Here is a 15,165-nt window from a genome sequence, read left to right as displayed (position 1 = left end):
TGGTAGCCAAATAATTTAAAGACACCCTGTATAACATGAGAGTCGTGTTGATACATTGCATCCTGTTTTGCTAAGTCAAGCTCTTTCTACATTTGTCTGTGGATATATAGCACAATGGCATAACCACCTTGTGCCAGCTGTAGTATTTTCTAGGCCTCTACTACAATATTAGCAACACTGTGATGTTCTGGTGATGGCATAGCCAGTATTTCATGACAAGTACAGTCAAGAAATGAGGCAGGTTGCCCAGAGAGGCTGTGCAGTCTCTATACTTGGAGGTTTTCAAGATCCAACTAGATAAGCCCTGAGTAACCTAATCTGGTCTCATAAATGACCCTATTCTGAGCAGGAGGTAGAACTAGAGACCTTCTGAAGTCCTTTCCAACCTGAATTATTATGTGATCGTAAATGATGAGGTATAGCAAAAGTCAGAGTTAACATATTACGGAAGTAAATATTTTCCTCTTGGGAGGTTTTTTCATACTATATAAATACAAGCATTACTTTTCCTCCATCTGAAGTGAACTTTCTGTTGCAATAAAAACACAGGCCAACATTGCCCAATAACCGAATAACACAATCACTTGAAAGACAGCAGCCCCTTAAACCAGTGAATGGTGGCTCACACATTACCTCTCATTAGCACCCGAATTTCCCAAGAAAGTGGTGGTGGCAGCACAAATAGAAGTAATCTGCCAAAGGACCAATTTTACATTAGATTTACTTTTGCTTATTATGCCCTTCAGTTCCCAGAGAGGTGGGTAGCTGTATACATAGGCTGTTTAATAATAGTTCACTGTCTTTTTAGTTAGCAGGTATTGCCAGAAACTCAGATATGAACTGGGACGGGATTCTAAGTTTGTTATGTCATATGCTCAAAGGGAAGAGATGCTGCTTGAAGAAATCTACTCTAACAGTGTTATGGAACTGGTCAGTTTTACCAATGAGAGTCTAGGCAAAGTGTGTCAATTAGAAGCCCTTTTTGATGATGCAGTTGGTCTAATTAATGAAGATGGAGAGACTATTTATGTCTTTGGTGATGCAGGAATTGGAAAATCCATCTTGCTGCAAAAGATACAAAGCCTTTGGGCCAGAAAAGAACTGGATGTTGGAGCCAAATTTTTCTTCCGTTTCCGATGTAGGATGTTTAGTTGCTTTAAGGAAGATGAAGCTATATGTTTGAAAGACCTACTCTTCAAATATAATTGCTACCCAGACCAGGACCCCACTGAGGTGTTCCATCACATCTTGCAATTCCCGCATACAGTTCTCCTCACATTTGATGGCTTTGATGAGATCTATTCCAATTTTGATCTCAGTAGTGTGCCCGAGATGTGTTCACCCCATGAACCCATCCATCCCTTGGTGCTGCTGGTAAACCTTCTCAGAGGAAAACTTCTTAAGGGATCCAAGAAAATTCTTACAGCAAGGACAGGAACTGAGATCCAAAGAAACATAATCAGAAAGAAAGTGTTGCTCCGTGGTTTCTCCAGCAATAACCTGAAGGAATACACTACTGTGTTTTTCAAAGATGAGGGGCAACGAAAAATGGTATTGAACCAGTTGGAAGCTAACCCCAGTCTCTGCAGTTTGTGTTCAGTGCCTTTATTTTGTTGGATTATCTTTAAAAGCTATGAACATTTCCATTCCATGTTTGACAGCCACGAGCTTCCAGACTGTTCTGTTACATTGACAGATATATTTTTGCTCATGATTGAAGTCCATCTGAACCGATCTCTGAAAACAAGTTTGCTGAAGAACAACACCAGAAGCCAAGCAGAGATGTTCGTATCAAGAAGGGAAACTCTTTTAGCTTTGGGTAAAATGGCGTACAAAGGGATGGAGAACTCTTTCTTCATCTTTGAGCAGGAGGAGGCCTCAGCAGCAAACATCTCTGAAGGAGATTTGCAGTTGGGTTTTCTCAGGACAGTTAAAGGTTACAGTGGCTGTGGCAATCAGTCCACTTATGAGTTCTTACACTTAACCCTTCAGTCCTTTTTCACAGCTTTGTTCCTGGTTATTGAAGAGAAAGTGGGTGCCAAGGAGTTACTTCAGTTTTTCAATGAATGCTTTTCCACTGAGACTGCCCAGCCTACTTGTCTTCGTATTCCTTGGTTCAAGAAACAGCTAGCAGGGAAGGATCCTTTCCGAAATAATGAACACTTTCATTTTACCAACCTGTTTCTTTGTGGCCTGCTTTCTAGATCAAAACAGAAGCTCTTCAGACATTTAGTTTTGCCTGCAGTCATTAAGAGGAAGAGAAAGATACTCATCACATACCTTGGGGAAAGCATGAAATCCCACCTGAAAGGCCTCACTCGTTCCAGGCTTCTGAAGTACAATCAGATCCAGGTCCAGCCCCACTTTGTTTGGATGCTGAGATGCCTTTACGAGACTCAAAGTGAGAAAGTGGGGAAGTTGGCTGCCAAACGCATGCATGCCAATTACATCAAGCTCACATACTGCAATGCCTGCTCTGCTGACTGCAGTGCTATTTCCTTTGTTGTGCATCACTTTCAAAAGCGCCTGGCTCTGGATTTGGACAACAACAACATCAATGACTATGGAGTAAAACAGCTCCTACCTTGTTTCAGCAAGCTTGCAGTGATCAGGTAGGAGCTTGTGCAAGCAGGTCCTTGCTTATCCTTGGTTTATTCCACTAACTGCTGGGCTGGGGGAATTGATCTCAAAAGAAGAGGAAGATGAGGATTCTTACTGCTGCTAGAAATTAAAGTTTCGGATCTACCGAAATCTTTGTTCAGCTAGTCACAGGAGCAGGGACAAGCTGTGAATTTGGAAACCCAAATGGAAGGGGTGATAAGTCCTTAGAAGCCAGGACTGTTTTAACCTGTAGGTTTAGTTAGCTCTGGCTCAAGTTGTTTTGTCTCAAAAGAGGATTTTTATGGCAGAAAGTGCTTAAGGGAAAAGAAAGGAAGCAGAAATGCTTCCTCCATTATCTGAAGATTGCCTGAGCCTATCTCTGCCCTTGATCATTTGGGGTAAGAGAGGATCTACTATTCACAATAACCCTTGGTCAAAAGCTCTGAATTTCATGCTTTTACATCCTGCCAAGATGTCTGGCTTTCACAGAACAAAAGCTAACATGTAGTACTCCGTGAAAGGATGTAGTTGAAGTCTTTAGATGTGGTTTTCCCCTGTTTTATAAATGAGAATTTATTCCTCCTGGTTGGCTGTGCTCTTCCTTGGTTTCCTCTAGGATTAAATCAAAGGAAATGACACTTGTTTTTGCAGCTAGTTGCAGATCCACTGACCTCCCAAGAGAAAGCAATAAGGAAACTTGGGAGGTAAATGCATAATTATGTAAGACAAAACAAAGAAGAGAAGGACAGACTTTCATCCTTTGCCCCTATCATGTGATCATGCCTTACACAGTGTGATTTTAACACCAACCACAGCACCAAACCGATCTGTTAGGTTGCTTTTTTGTCTTTATGGCTCTTCTGATGTTAGGACTTTATTTCTAATGGCCAGTCTCTGCAGGTCAGGAAATGTTGTTTCTAACAGCTTAACCATCCCTTTCAAAGAAGCAGACTGTTCTGATCTGTAGAAATTGGCTCTGATTTCTCCTGTGTGCTGGTGCATTCCAAAGCAACCAAGTTACTAACCAGCAAGAGCAGGGGAAGCTGTCAGTGATAAGGGGCTCTCAGCAGTGAATGTTCAGGTTCTGAGTTTGTGTAAAAACTAAAACTTGTCAAAATGTTTTCATGGGGACAACTTTACCGAGAAAATGTGGTTCATCAGAGTTGGAATGCTTCATGGGAACCTGTGCATTTAGGCAAGGTGAAAAAGCTTGAGAAGTTAAAAAAAAAAAAAAAAAACCAACAAAAAACCCTCAAAAACCAAAACACAGAACAACTGTGAAAAGGAGTAGTTTTACTCTGTGAATGACCAACGTTCATTTGTTCCAGGTTGAGTTGGGACAATAAATTTAGAAACATCTAGCACACCCATGGGACTGCAGTTCTATTTCCTGGCCAGGGCTTTTCACAACCTTTATTCAGTGAAGCCTGAATGTGTTGTGACTTTCAAGATGCCTGGCTTTCACTAGGTACTCCGAGAGAAGGTTGCAGGAAGAGTAGTTTGGAAAGCTTGCTTTTGTTAGTGTCAAGCAGGATTCTTTCCTGCAATCACAGTAAATACAGGAGGAGGATGAGGTGTTTGTCTCTGATTTCTGACTTTCTACGTTTCGGTTCTGTGGACAGCTTCCAGAGCATTACCTTGGAGATTTGGGGCTTCTTGTTTTTGTTGTTTTTAAAGTGAGCCATAGGAAACTGAGCTCACATTTCCCTTTAATAGCTTTTAATATATGACATAAGGACTTGTTAAAATATTAGAGGAAAATGCATAGATCTCCTGTCATTTTTTAACTGATGGATGACGAACACTTGTAATCTGTATTGATTCAAACTTTCTTTTCATTCCTTTCATTTCAGGCTTAGTGTAAATCAGGTCACAGATCATGGAGTAAGGATCTTGTATGAAGAACTCTCCAAGTACCGAATTGTGACTTTCTTGGGGTATGTACCAATTGGGAGCAAGACACTAGATAATGATACTAGAAAATAAAACTGCAATGCTGACAGTACTGACACAGCAAAGGTAGGGTGGAAACCACAGTTACCTCCTCACTTACTGACCATAAGCAAAGCAGCATTTTGTGTCAGAAACAGTTCAGCTGCCATCCTGTAATCATTCACTGGGAAAAGGACCACAGCTTCCTCCCCTATGACAATGCGTCACAGGGTGGCCTCCCACTGACATCAAACCCTTCTGTCAGGTTACTGAGCCGTGTGGGCATGCTAGTTTTATACCTAAGGCCTTCTGCTAGCTGTGGAGTGGGTAGAGAGAGCAAGAGCAAGAAAGTGTGTACTTTATAGCTAGCACCTTTTGTTTTCTCTGCTGTAAAATGATTTATTTCAACTATGCAAAGCAGATACAGCTTGGTAGAGACTAGTATCGGAAACATACAGTTCATGGTACCAATTTCTGTAAGACCTTATTTAGTTCTTAATCAAGTTGAGACTGGAAGGCATGTTAGCACTGACTTCCTGCTCTTGATTAAGTAGCTACTTAAAAGACTTTTTGAAAAGTGAATATGAATACCAAGAATTGCCGTCTTCCTCCAGTGCCCTAACTTAAGTACATCTGCTCAAGTATCTGATCTTCAGTAATATTTGCAAGGGGATTTTGTGACTTTTAAATGACTAAAAATATGTTCTTCTAGTGTTTTCTCTTCTGACTTCTCTTCTGGCAATATTATTTCTGTACTAACAGAGGAATAAAGGGAAGCTTTGTTTGCTTGGGGAGACCATTTATTTAAAAAATATGTAATATTTTCCCATGATTTACAGTCTGGTCTCCTTGTATTTTATATCCAGTCCTGCACAATATGAATTGTGTATCTAAATAGAAATACAAGCAACTGTGAATGTGTACAAAGCCGTACAAAAATGATAGATCTTATGTGTGCATTCTAAAACATTCAGGTTGTAAATATTAATGTAACAGCAGGAATAACCTATTTTTACCAATGTGATTTTTTTCGTTAAGCTTATACAACAATCAAATCACTGATGTCGGAGCCAGATATGTTGCAAAACTGATTGAAGAGTGTTCAAGCCTTGAATATGTTAAGTATGTTGGATTTTTTTTTCCTTTCTACAGTATTCTAATTAAGGTAAAGCAACTTGAAACAGGAAGGAGCGTGGAAAAAAGACAAAAATTATGTTTCAGATCAAATAAAATGTAGGTTGCAGTTGTATAGTCTTTTACAGTAGTCTAGCAGTGAGTGGCACCAGGTAAAACTCTTGAATCCATAGTCTTTGCTGGAATGTAGTAGTAGTCAAAAGGAGAGCATGAGACCTGTTCTTTACTTAAATCAAATCTGAGCACCTGAGTGAGGCTTAAGTGGTGCATGAACCTTGCTGCAATAGACAAATTCACTTGGATTCAGTACCAAGCTGTTTTATATCCTGTCTTTTACGGGCCATTGGAGTCAGGCTGTGCTCGTGTCATACTTTGTCTCTGGAATTCCCCAAATTCACTTGGTGAGTTGTTCCCTCTAATTCCTGGAACTTCCCCAGATAAGAGTGTCTGGCCATGCACAACAGTGGTTTGACATAAAGGTAGATCATTAACCAATGGTTTAATTGTGACCATAGCAGAAAATAGAGGTAACTAAAGCAATGTCATTTGTTGGTATGAATGTAGCAACTGGCAGCCAGGGACTATTGAGTTCTAGTCCTTGTTCTGCTGCTACCTTGTTCTGAAACCTCACACTAGCTATATCGCTCCCACTTTATTTCCAGAGTTTTGAAAACCAGGAGTGCTTTGGTTCTTTCACTGCTTTGTCACAGTGCTTTGCTTATTTAATCTAACTTTCACAAAAAAAGCCTGTTGGAAGGTGGTCATTTTCAGGCTGCATAGTAATCCCAGAGATTATTTTGAGGTAGAGTGCATATTCATGTGCCTGAAATCAGTCAAACGAGCCAGTATTACTTTATGTGAATGTAGTGGGTTGAGGGCGTTTTGGTTTTGGTTTGTTCTTTATGTCAACGTATATACCATTGAGACTTATCTCTTCCTTGAACTCTAGCCATTTGATACCCCCACATAGGTCAAAAAAAGAAAAGATCTTCTGTAGGGTGCCAGCCAGAGACACTGACTGCTGCACTGACCTATGCCACTGCCTGTAGCCTGTGCTCAGAACAGAAGGACTTGAGCTATTAGAATCTGTGCTCATCAGCTGCAGCCTCCTCTGGAGCCACACACAATTAAGAAATACTCTGTTCCAAGGGCATCGTGAAACATGCTGCGTGTAATTCATGTACTCGGTAGCAACTGCTGATATTATAAACTATATTAAAAACTAGGCAGGAGTTCTTATCTTGAGGACCAGTTCGCAAAGCTCATTTCTGACATCCTGAGCACAAAACTCAAGACTCTACAGTAATATTTGTGATTTGGAGGGCTGAGATGCAAAATATGTAAAAGGCAACACAAAGTGATGTATTTTAATCAAAGGTCAAATGCCTGCAGTATTTTTTTTACTCCAGGTTAATCTTCGATAATTGTAGTTAGCCTCCAGAGTTAATTAGTCTTAAATATTTGTATTGCTTTCTGAGCTGGTATTCTAATAGCTGTACAGTTATAAGTCATGTACCTCATCAATTCATGTATTTTGTGCAGAATAGGAGCAAACAAAATTACTAGCGAAGGAGGGAAGTGCCTTGCCCAGGCCATCCAGAAGAGCAAGACAATGTTTGAAATTGGGTAAGTTCAGTGCTAAGGAGCAGAGCTCAGGACTTGATCTTGGCAAGGCATCTGTAAATCCCTTAGGATTCCTGCTTTCACTCTTACCTTCTCTCCTGCTGTTCCTCCCCGCCCCCAACAGAGGCATGACAACAAACAAGTGCAGAATCGTAGCCACATTTTCCACTCAGAGGGAAAAGAAGGGCTGCTTTATTGTTCTCAAGTTCACACAATGTTTTGGGCTTTTTTTCCCCTGTTCTGACAGAACCTTAAAGAAGATACAAACTAGCAAGAGGACAGTATGTAAAGATAGCCACTTTCCTTATGGCAACACAGCTATTCTAGAGATATTCGGTCATTTTTAAATCTGGATGGGTTTATGACTATTGGCAATCTACCTAGTTATTGAGTGTCATTACAGTGGTCAGACCTTCTGCATCAAGTCTTGATAAAGCAGCAAGCTGGGAGAATAAAAAGGAATTCCTGTCATGCTTCTCTCTAGGCTGTCCCTAACTGGAGAGTCTGCTATTATTGGAGAGAGATCTGAATGTACTCTAAACCTTTAGTCCTTGTCCTCTTTCTCAGCAGAGGTGCTAGTCTTGAGCATTTGATTATTCCCCCGCCCCCTTTGGCAAATCCCAGTTTCTCTTTCCACTTCATAGGAGAACATTTTGCTCAGAAGCTAATACTCAAATACATGGAATTAAAACCTCTGTTTGGCCATCGTGAATCTCACAGTAACCCTGAAATATGAAAATCAGATTTTTGAACAGTCATATTTTTGGCCTTGAATTTTGTTGTTCTACATTTCACGAGTATACTCAACAGCGTGCACACTTCCATTGTCATATAGCTGGGTCTGCTGTGCTGTACTTGCTGTAATTTCAGTGAAGGTCTCTTATTTTCTCCTGCAGAGGAAATTATCACTCCAAATGGATTTAGGATAACCTGGACAGAAATGTTGAAACAGATACATTCAGCATTCACATAACAAACTGCACCGGGCCTAAAGGACAAGGAAATTCTGGGGAGCTTACTGGAAGTGGATGTGTTTAGATACCATAAAGCTCAATTGATTTTAAAAGAGCTGCCAACTAATTACCCATCAAGCTGAGTGTGGCTCTGAGTCATTAAGCCATGATCCCTGTTAAAAAAACTCTCATACCTCAGCAGAGGCTCTTTCAAACCTCATAATATAGGGTGAATTTTCAAAGTGGTTGGTCTGCATAGAAAAGATTTGACCAGACACTGCTATTAAATGTTGATTAAAATCTCTGCAGCTTTTACCACTCTCTTACCTTCTCTTAACGCTTTGTGTTACCAACGGTTGTTTTGCCATTGGTAATACTATTACTTCCGAATGTGTGAAAGAGACCAGGGTCACGCTGTCCCTGGGAAATTTTGATCTTTCCCTTGGCAGCTGGCAAGAGAGGAGATTCCACTTGGGTGTAACACTGAAGGAACTGTAGCCATTTTGCCAGACTGTTCTGAAGGAGAGGGGGAGCTGGTAGAGCAGTTCACTTCAGAAAGTCACCCCTTTGGTTGTGGATCCCCGTGCAGTTGTGTGTCTGGGGAGTCTTTCTCAAGACCTGTACTTTTCACTGTGTAAAGGCTGGTCTGCCCAACAGGTAACAGGAAAACTGCAGCATGGGCATGGGGAGGAAATGCTGAGCAGGAAAATGATAGGATTTAGGACTTGGACTCCTCTAGCCTGTAAGGATACATGGCTGCAGAGGCTTTGCTCAGTGCAACAAGGTGATCCCAAAAGCAGTCATGCTGCAGCAGGCTGTCTCCTAGAGCTGCTTCTGTGCTGTGGCCTTGGGGTGCTGGTGAGTCAGCAGAGGCTGGCAGTGTGGTGTGCAGGGAGTGGAACATGGCTGGCTTGGCAGGGAAGGTCCTGCCAAGTTTCTCACAAGCCTGAAAGACTGTGAAGTAATGTGGGGGGCGGGGGTGTAGAAAAAAGGAGAATGCAATGGTGAGGGGCAGTAGGGCAGCACACCTGATATCTCCTGGTTTCCTCTCTTCGCCAGGATGTGGGGTAATCAAGTTGGAGACGAAGGAGCAAAGGCATTTGCAGAGGCCCTGAGGAACCACCCCACGTTAACAAATGTGAGGTAAAACACCAGCAGAACCAGGCAGCTCAGCATAGCCCTGGCTTTCTCATTGTACTTTGAAGCAATGACTTTTCCCACCAAGCATTAGCTTGGAACACCATCTGGTATCACAGCCTTCGCTGTGTAACCAACAGGGTGCAAGCAGGAGGCCAGATTGAATCAAGAAGACCTGTGCAGCCATTAAGCAAGTTAAAAATATTGCAGGTCTGGCATCCTTTCCTCTGTCTGCACCTCCTCCCCTCATGCTGCACAGAGTTACTGGCATTTGTGAAAGCACATGGTCAGTGGGTGCCGTTTTCATCCAGGAGCATTAGCAGAAAGTTGCATCAGCTGTCACAGAATGAGGCTCTCAAGTGTTAACTCACTGTGAAGTTTCTGTTGTGAAGGCACAGCTTCTACTGAAGTAATTTTTAGGCCAGAAGCCGTTTGGGTAGGGACTGGGGTATTCTTAAATTCAGGCTCAACCTGTACTCCAGTGGAGCTATGACACCACACATTGTGTTAATGAGATGTAGTTCTCGTTGGAGTTCAGTGATTCATCCCAAACGAGCCTACTGGAAGCCCTAGTGTGGGTGAAATTGGTAGCACAGCACAGAGAGAAGGCAGCATTGTAACACAGCCCATCCCCTGCCAGACTTTCAAATGCTGGCTAGGGATTTAAAGATGCATATTGTGGTGGCTGCTCCTGTTTTGGCATCCCTTCAGACAGCTGGAGCACTGGGTTCATGGTGATCCTTTCGATTTGCTTCCCAGTTCCACTGGCCTGCACGGTGTGGGAGCAGACAAGACTCCTTGGTTTCCCCACAAGGTGGCACATGGCACTAGTTTCTTTAGAACCACGGGAGTCTGGGGATCTCTGGAGAGCTTATTGCTGCCACTTCAGATCCAGGAATTTCAGAGCTGGTGCCTTGTCCTCCTTTCTACGAGCAGATAGCCAGGCTTAAAAAGTAACAGCTGAACAGGTGCAGTGACCTAGATATATTTGAAGTTAAAAGCTATCTGAAATAGCCATCTTCCCATAATTGCAGATCCATCCAGATGCATCAGACTTGAAAGAAAACATTTTGAACCTGAATCAGCGCTGAGAGATTCTCAGATGGGAACAAATATGCTCATGAATGTGTTTGCAAAAATAAGGAGGAGTAACTGCTGGTTAGAGCTAGGTTTTGCTGGCACCTGTGCAGGGTGAATCTTCTGCTCTGTGGTGTACTTGCACTTGGGTTCATTTCTAATTTTCCACTGGTTAATTTTGCTTCATGATTTGACTTAACAGTTAGCACCAGTGGTAACTTTACGTGAAGGTCGGGGAAAGATAATCCCGACTACAGCAGTTTACTTCAGCATATTTACCATTTTTAGGCCCAGTCATGATGGACTGGGACTATTTTGTTTCAGCTGAAGCTAGGAGGGACTCCTGGTAACACGTATGTGTGCTGTTGCCTACTTGATCCCCCTTTCTACCTTTTTTTGAGACCTTACATTATTTTCAGGCTGTGGCCTGGCTTTTGAGGTGGGAAATGCTTTTTGAACCCTCAAAGCCTGGAGCATAACTTTAACTGGATGATTTTGCCAATGCCTATTCAAAGAACGAAGGGCAGACTAAGAAATGTTTTGTGGTCTGTAATGGAAAGCATGCATTTACAAGCTCATCTCTATACACAACAGAAGGTGTTGTGTTTGGAAGAAGAATGAGGTATTCAGGTGTCTGAAGGACTTAAAGGACAAAGTGCCCAGTTTGTACAGGGACTTCGGATGACAAATGTCTGTAAAAACCTGTGTACTGCTAAGCACAACTCTTTGTCCTTGTAAAAGCCTTGACCCTCAAAATCACTGGGTGCAACTCTGCTGTCAGTCTCAAGAGTGCAACCCACTGACAGCAAACCTTATGGCCTGCGTGATATACTTGCACTCAGGCTGTAGCCTGTGAACTGTTCTCACTTGTAAAAGTTGTAAGGACTTACTGGTTTCCAAAGTATGTGAGCCTTTGAAACACCCAAATGCTGAACTGCACAACTGGGAAACAGATCATCCAGGATATTCACTAGTATTCGGCAAGGGAAGGGCCAAGTGATGCTGGCTGTTTCTTATGCATTTGTTGTATCTTTAATTTACAGTCTCGCATTCAATGGCATCACAACAGAGGGAGGCAAAAGTATTGCTGAAGCTATGCAACACAACAACTCCGTGAAAATATTCTGGTAATTGACAGTGTGGTCTACTTCTCCTCCTCTTCCTTCTCTAGAGAAAGCTACAGCCTAATTTTATTTCCTCCAATCCCATCACCACCTCCTACTCTCCCCTCCTCTCACCCTCTATGCTTTCACTACCAGCAAGCTGTAAGATACATCCCTTTGGAAGAATGTGGACATGAGTAATGGATCAGCAGCACATGTCCTTTAGGACACATTTCGATGTCCCAATGTCACGCTTTGCTCTGCTCCCTCCATCTTGCTTTCTCCATCTTCTCTCACTTCCGTCGTCTGAAGTCAAGTTCTTTGTCCTCAGTTTTTGCACCTCTTCAGCGTTGTCTACCTCTCTACTTTTTTCCGCTGCACCTTATCCACTTTTTAGACATTAAAACATCAGGAGAAAGTATCATGAGAGCATTGCTCTGAGAAATAAAGATCTGATACTATTGTCTCTTCTTTCTCCAGGACTTCTCTTCAGTGTCTGTTTGTGTCCAACCTTTAGAAATTGCTCAGGGCAGGAACAGCACATCCCCCTTTGGCTGTCTAAAGCTAAGTCACAGACAAGCTGGAAGAACAGGGGGCTGACAAATAATGATAACATCCTAAGTGAACATTTTCTCTCCCACTTAGGTTGACTAAAAATGAGCTGGATGATGAGGCAGCAATGAGTTTTGCAGAGATGCTGAAGGTCAACAAGAAGCTGGTGCATTTATGGTGAGTTACATTCCACAGAGGCACAGGCTCTTTGGCAGTCACTGCATTAAAACCTCACCTTCCAAGTCTATGTAGGTCACAGTAAGCTTTCTGCGCATGGTCTGGATGCAGCTGACTGGTTGTAGATGGTTCTAATGGAAAGTTAATAAAGCTGCTGTCTAGCATTTTGAATTTGCTTTCATCCAGGGAAAAGTTTAAGCTCGTTGTGTGTCCTGGTAACTTTTGAACTACTAATTGATTTCATCTCTCCTTAGGGGAACAGTACTGGCCTCAAACACACAAGTTAAAAAAAAAAAATACAAGCAGACAGCTGAAATAGAATGACCTTATTATGATTCTTACTATTTATCATCATACAATGAAAGCAGCAAGCTCAACTCTTACCCTTCAACCAAGAACCTATATGACAGACACTTAAATACATGTCCCATTTGCCTGAAGTTTTCTTCTAGGGCTAGCGCTTTCACTCATGCAAGGCAGTCATCAATAAGACATAAATCCCCAGGAAACCAGGGATTATTTCTAGCAATCTCAAAGAGACTTGTTAAGCTTCTAAGAAAACACAGCATTGGCTGTTCTAATCCAGAGGTTCACAAGAATTTGTCCAGGGATGGGGTTGGGCAGATGTGGGCTGTGAAACAAGTAGCTGTCCCTTCATTCCAAGTGAGAACATAATAAATGGAATCCCTTTACAAACTTTACAAAGGCTTTGCTAACTACAGTCTAGTATTCCCCATAGGAAGCCTAGTTCCTGCCCCTTAGGAAGTGTGCTAGTTGTCAGAGGTGCCAAGTACTCGTAGCCTTTTTTGAAAGCAGTAGAAGCTGTGGTGCCCATCACCCTGAAGATAAAAAGGCAAGGCGGGGACTTCTTTGCACACAGCTGCAGAATGCTTCACTGAGCAGTTTCGTTTGAATTAACTTCCCCCATCCAAAGCAGCATAGTAATCTTGATACATGTCTTTACCATGGCTCAGTATTGTTCAAGGGTTTCTGCCAGTAGACAAATTTACTTTGCTGGTTATACCAGTGGATACCTCCAAAGGTCACAGTGACCTATACAGATGGTTGACCTTGAGCAGAACCGCAGTATTTTTCCAACAGCTGAAAGAATCTACTGGATCTCCTTGCATTTTGATTCATTTACCAAGCGCAGAAGGTCCTTTAATGGGAATGCCTCCTTGCTTCCTTCCTTCCTTCCTTCCTTCCTTCCTTCCGCCCTCCCTAAGAGATGGTTCAATTCAGTCCAATTTTCAGCCTCATCCTGAATCCTGTAGGATTCATACAGCCAGTCCCATGGAGTGGTACAGCTATGGGGCACACCATGGTAGACTGAAAGGTAAGTACTGGATTAGGCTAGGGTAATAAGTGTTTATATACTCATGCAGATGGAGGGGGCTTTGTTCATTTTTAGCTAGGGGGATGGTCTACAGTGGTTAATAAGAGTTACCTACTGCCTCATCAGTTGTGCTGCTTGAGGACCTTTTGTATCAGTTTTTCCCCTCAGCTCAGATGAGACATACTTTAGAGCTGCTAAGGTGACTTCACTGGGACTTGGGCCTGCTCATACGAGAGACAAATTCAATGCCTTATTTTTCAAAGATCTTGCTGGTCTGATAGACAAGACACAGGACTATTTGGCAACCTCTAGAGCATAACTACTAAAACACTAGGCCTACGCAGGGTTTGTACTCAGAATTTTCTGTACGTCACTTAAAAATGTTTCACAGTGTTCTTACTAAGAAAACAGAGCTAAGAGGTTAGTCTATCTCAAAGAATCCAAATATCACAATCCCATACCAGTAGTAAAGAATTGCTAGCAGAAATTTGTCAGCTATGTAATTAAACTCAGTATCTCCAGAATGCAACCGCATGCAAGATTAAAAGGAAAAAGACTAATACTCTGGGCTCTGTTTCTGAAAGGGCATGTGGGGCATTTGATCAATGCTGTGTACCATCCTCACAGATAGAAATCACAACGGTCGTCTTGTGGCAGACAGCTTTGCTACTTGACATCAAGCTGAGTGTAGTTTGTGCATGCACTGTAAATTAGTTTGCCTGTTAGATTGACATGAAGTGCTTTCTTTTTAGGCTTATCCAGAATCAAATTACAGCCAAAGGGGTGAAGTACCTCAGTGAAGCTCTCAAGGAGAACACAGCTATTAAAGAAGTCTGGTAAAGATCCCTTCCTCAAAGGCTCACTTTGTAAACTTTCTTTCCTTTTAAGACACTTCTGGCATTACTACTTTCCAGCCTAAAAAGTTCACAGCAGGTTTATGTGAGGCAGGGATTGTAGTTCTGGGTGCGGGTTTCAAATAGGTAAAAAGCCTCTGTCATTGAAACACTTCCTTGTGTGTTATGAATTTCAAGCAGTTGTGTTAGTTCACATCTGTTTGTACCACTGATTTGCAGAATGTGTGTATTTGTGGAATTGGGGCCTAAATGTTTAGATTAGGTTTTGCTTGCCCTGATTTCAACTTTTGAATGTGTTCATGCTTTTCAGGAGCTAAATTCCAGCAAGCAGGAGATGGTTACATTTAATTAGCATTACTACTTTGGTTCATAGAATTTGTGCTTGGATTTTCTTTGGGCGATGCTCCAAACACACTGAAAGTGCTAAGCTACAAGAAGATTAACTTTTTAAGATTTGCTTGTTTTAGATTAGATGGGCATAGTCACACATGTGCATTGTAAGGCACAAAGCCAAATACCACATTCCTTCCTTCACCTCAGGGAGCTCAGGAGTCAATAGATCTGTGCTGGTTTTAGCACTGCTGCTTTATTACTGAACATGAAATTTATTTTAAAATATATATATTTGTTTTAGTGAAAGGACACTGAATTCTTGCTTAGAAAGACGATGACTTGCTATCTGAATA

General features: G+C 42.0%; 1 protein-coding gene across 13 annotated transcripts in view; it reads left to right on the top strand.

Moving 5' to 3' along the window:
• NOD1 (nucleotide binding oligomerization domain containing 1) overlaps positions 1-15,165 on the top strand; it is a 28,562-nt gene that overhangs the window by 10,497 nt on the left and 2,900 nt on the right. For 5 of the 13 annotated variants that reach the window (XM_055707900.1, XM_055707899.1, XM_055707898.1 and 2 more), the window contains 8 exons: positions 809-2,612; positions 4,455-4,538; positions 5,572-5,655; positions 7,210-7,293; positions 9,303-9,386; positions 11,501-11,584; positions 12,206-12,289; positions 14,378-14,461. In XM_055707900.1, the coding sequence (XP_055563875.1) occupies positions 809-2,612; positions 4,455-4,538; positions 5,572-5,655; positions 7,210-7,293; positions 9,303-9,386; positions 11,501-11,584; positions 12,206-12,289; positions 14,378-14,461 (2,392 nt within the window). Of the gene's footprint in view, positions 1-808; positions 2,613-4,454; positions 4,539-5,571; positions 5,656-7,209; positions 7,294-9,302; positions 9,387-11,500; positions 11,585-12,040; positions 12,290-14,377; positions 14,462-15,165 lie in introns of those variants that run through there. The other 8 variants (XR_008731828.1, XM_055707905.1, XR_008731829.1 and 5 more) reach the window with 8 other exon arrangements.

This window comes from Falco cherrug, chromosome 4, assembly GCF_023634085.1.
Source record: "Falco cherrug isolate bFalChe1 chromosome 4, bFalChe1.pri, whole genome shotgun sequence".
Lineage (NCBI taxonomy): Eukaryota > Metazoa > Chordata > Aves > Falconiformes > Falconidae > Falco > Falco cherrug.
Note: the sequence above shows the minus strand (reverse complement) of the source record. Positions and strands in the feature narration are given on the sequence as shown.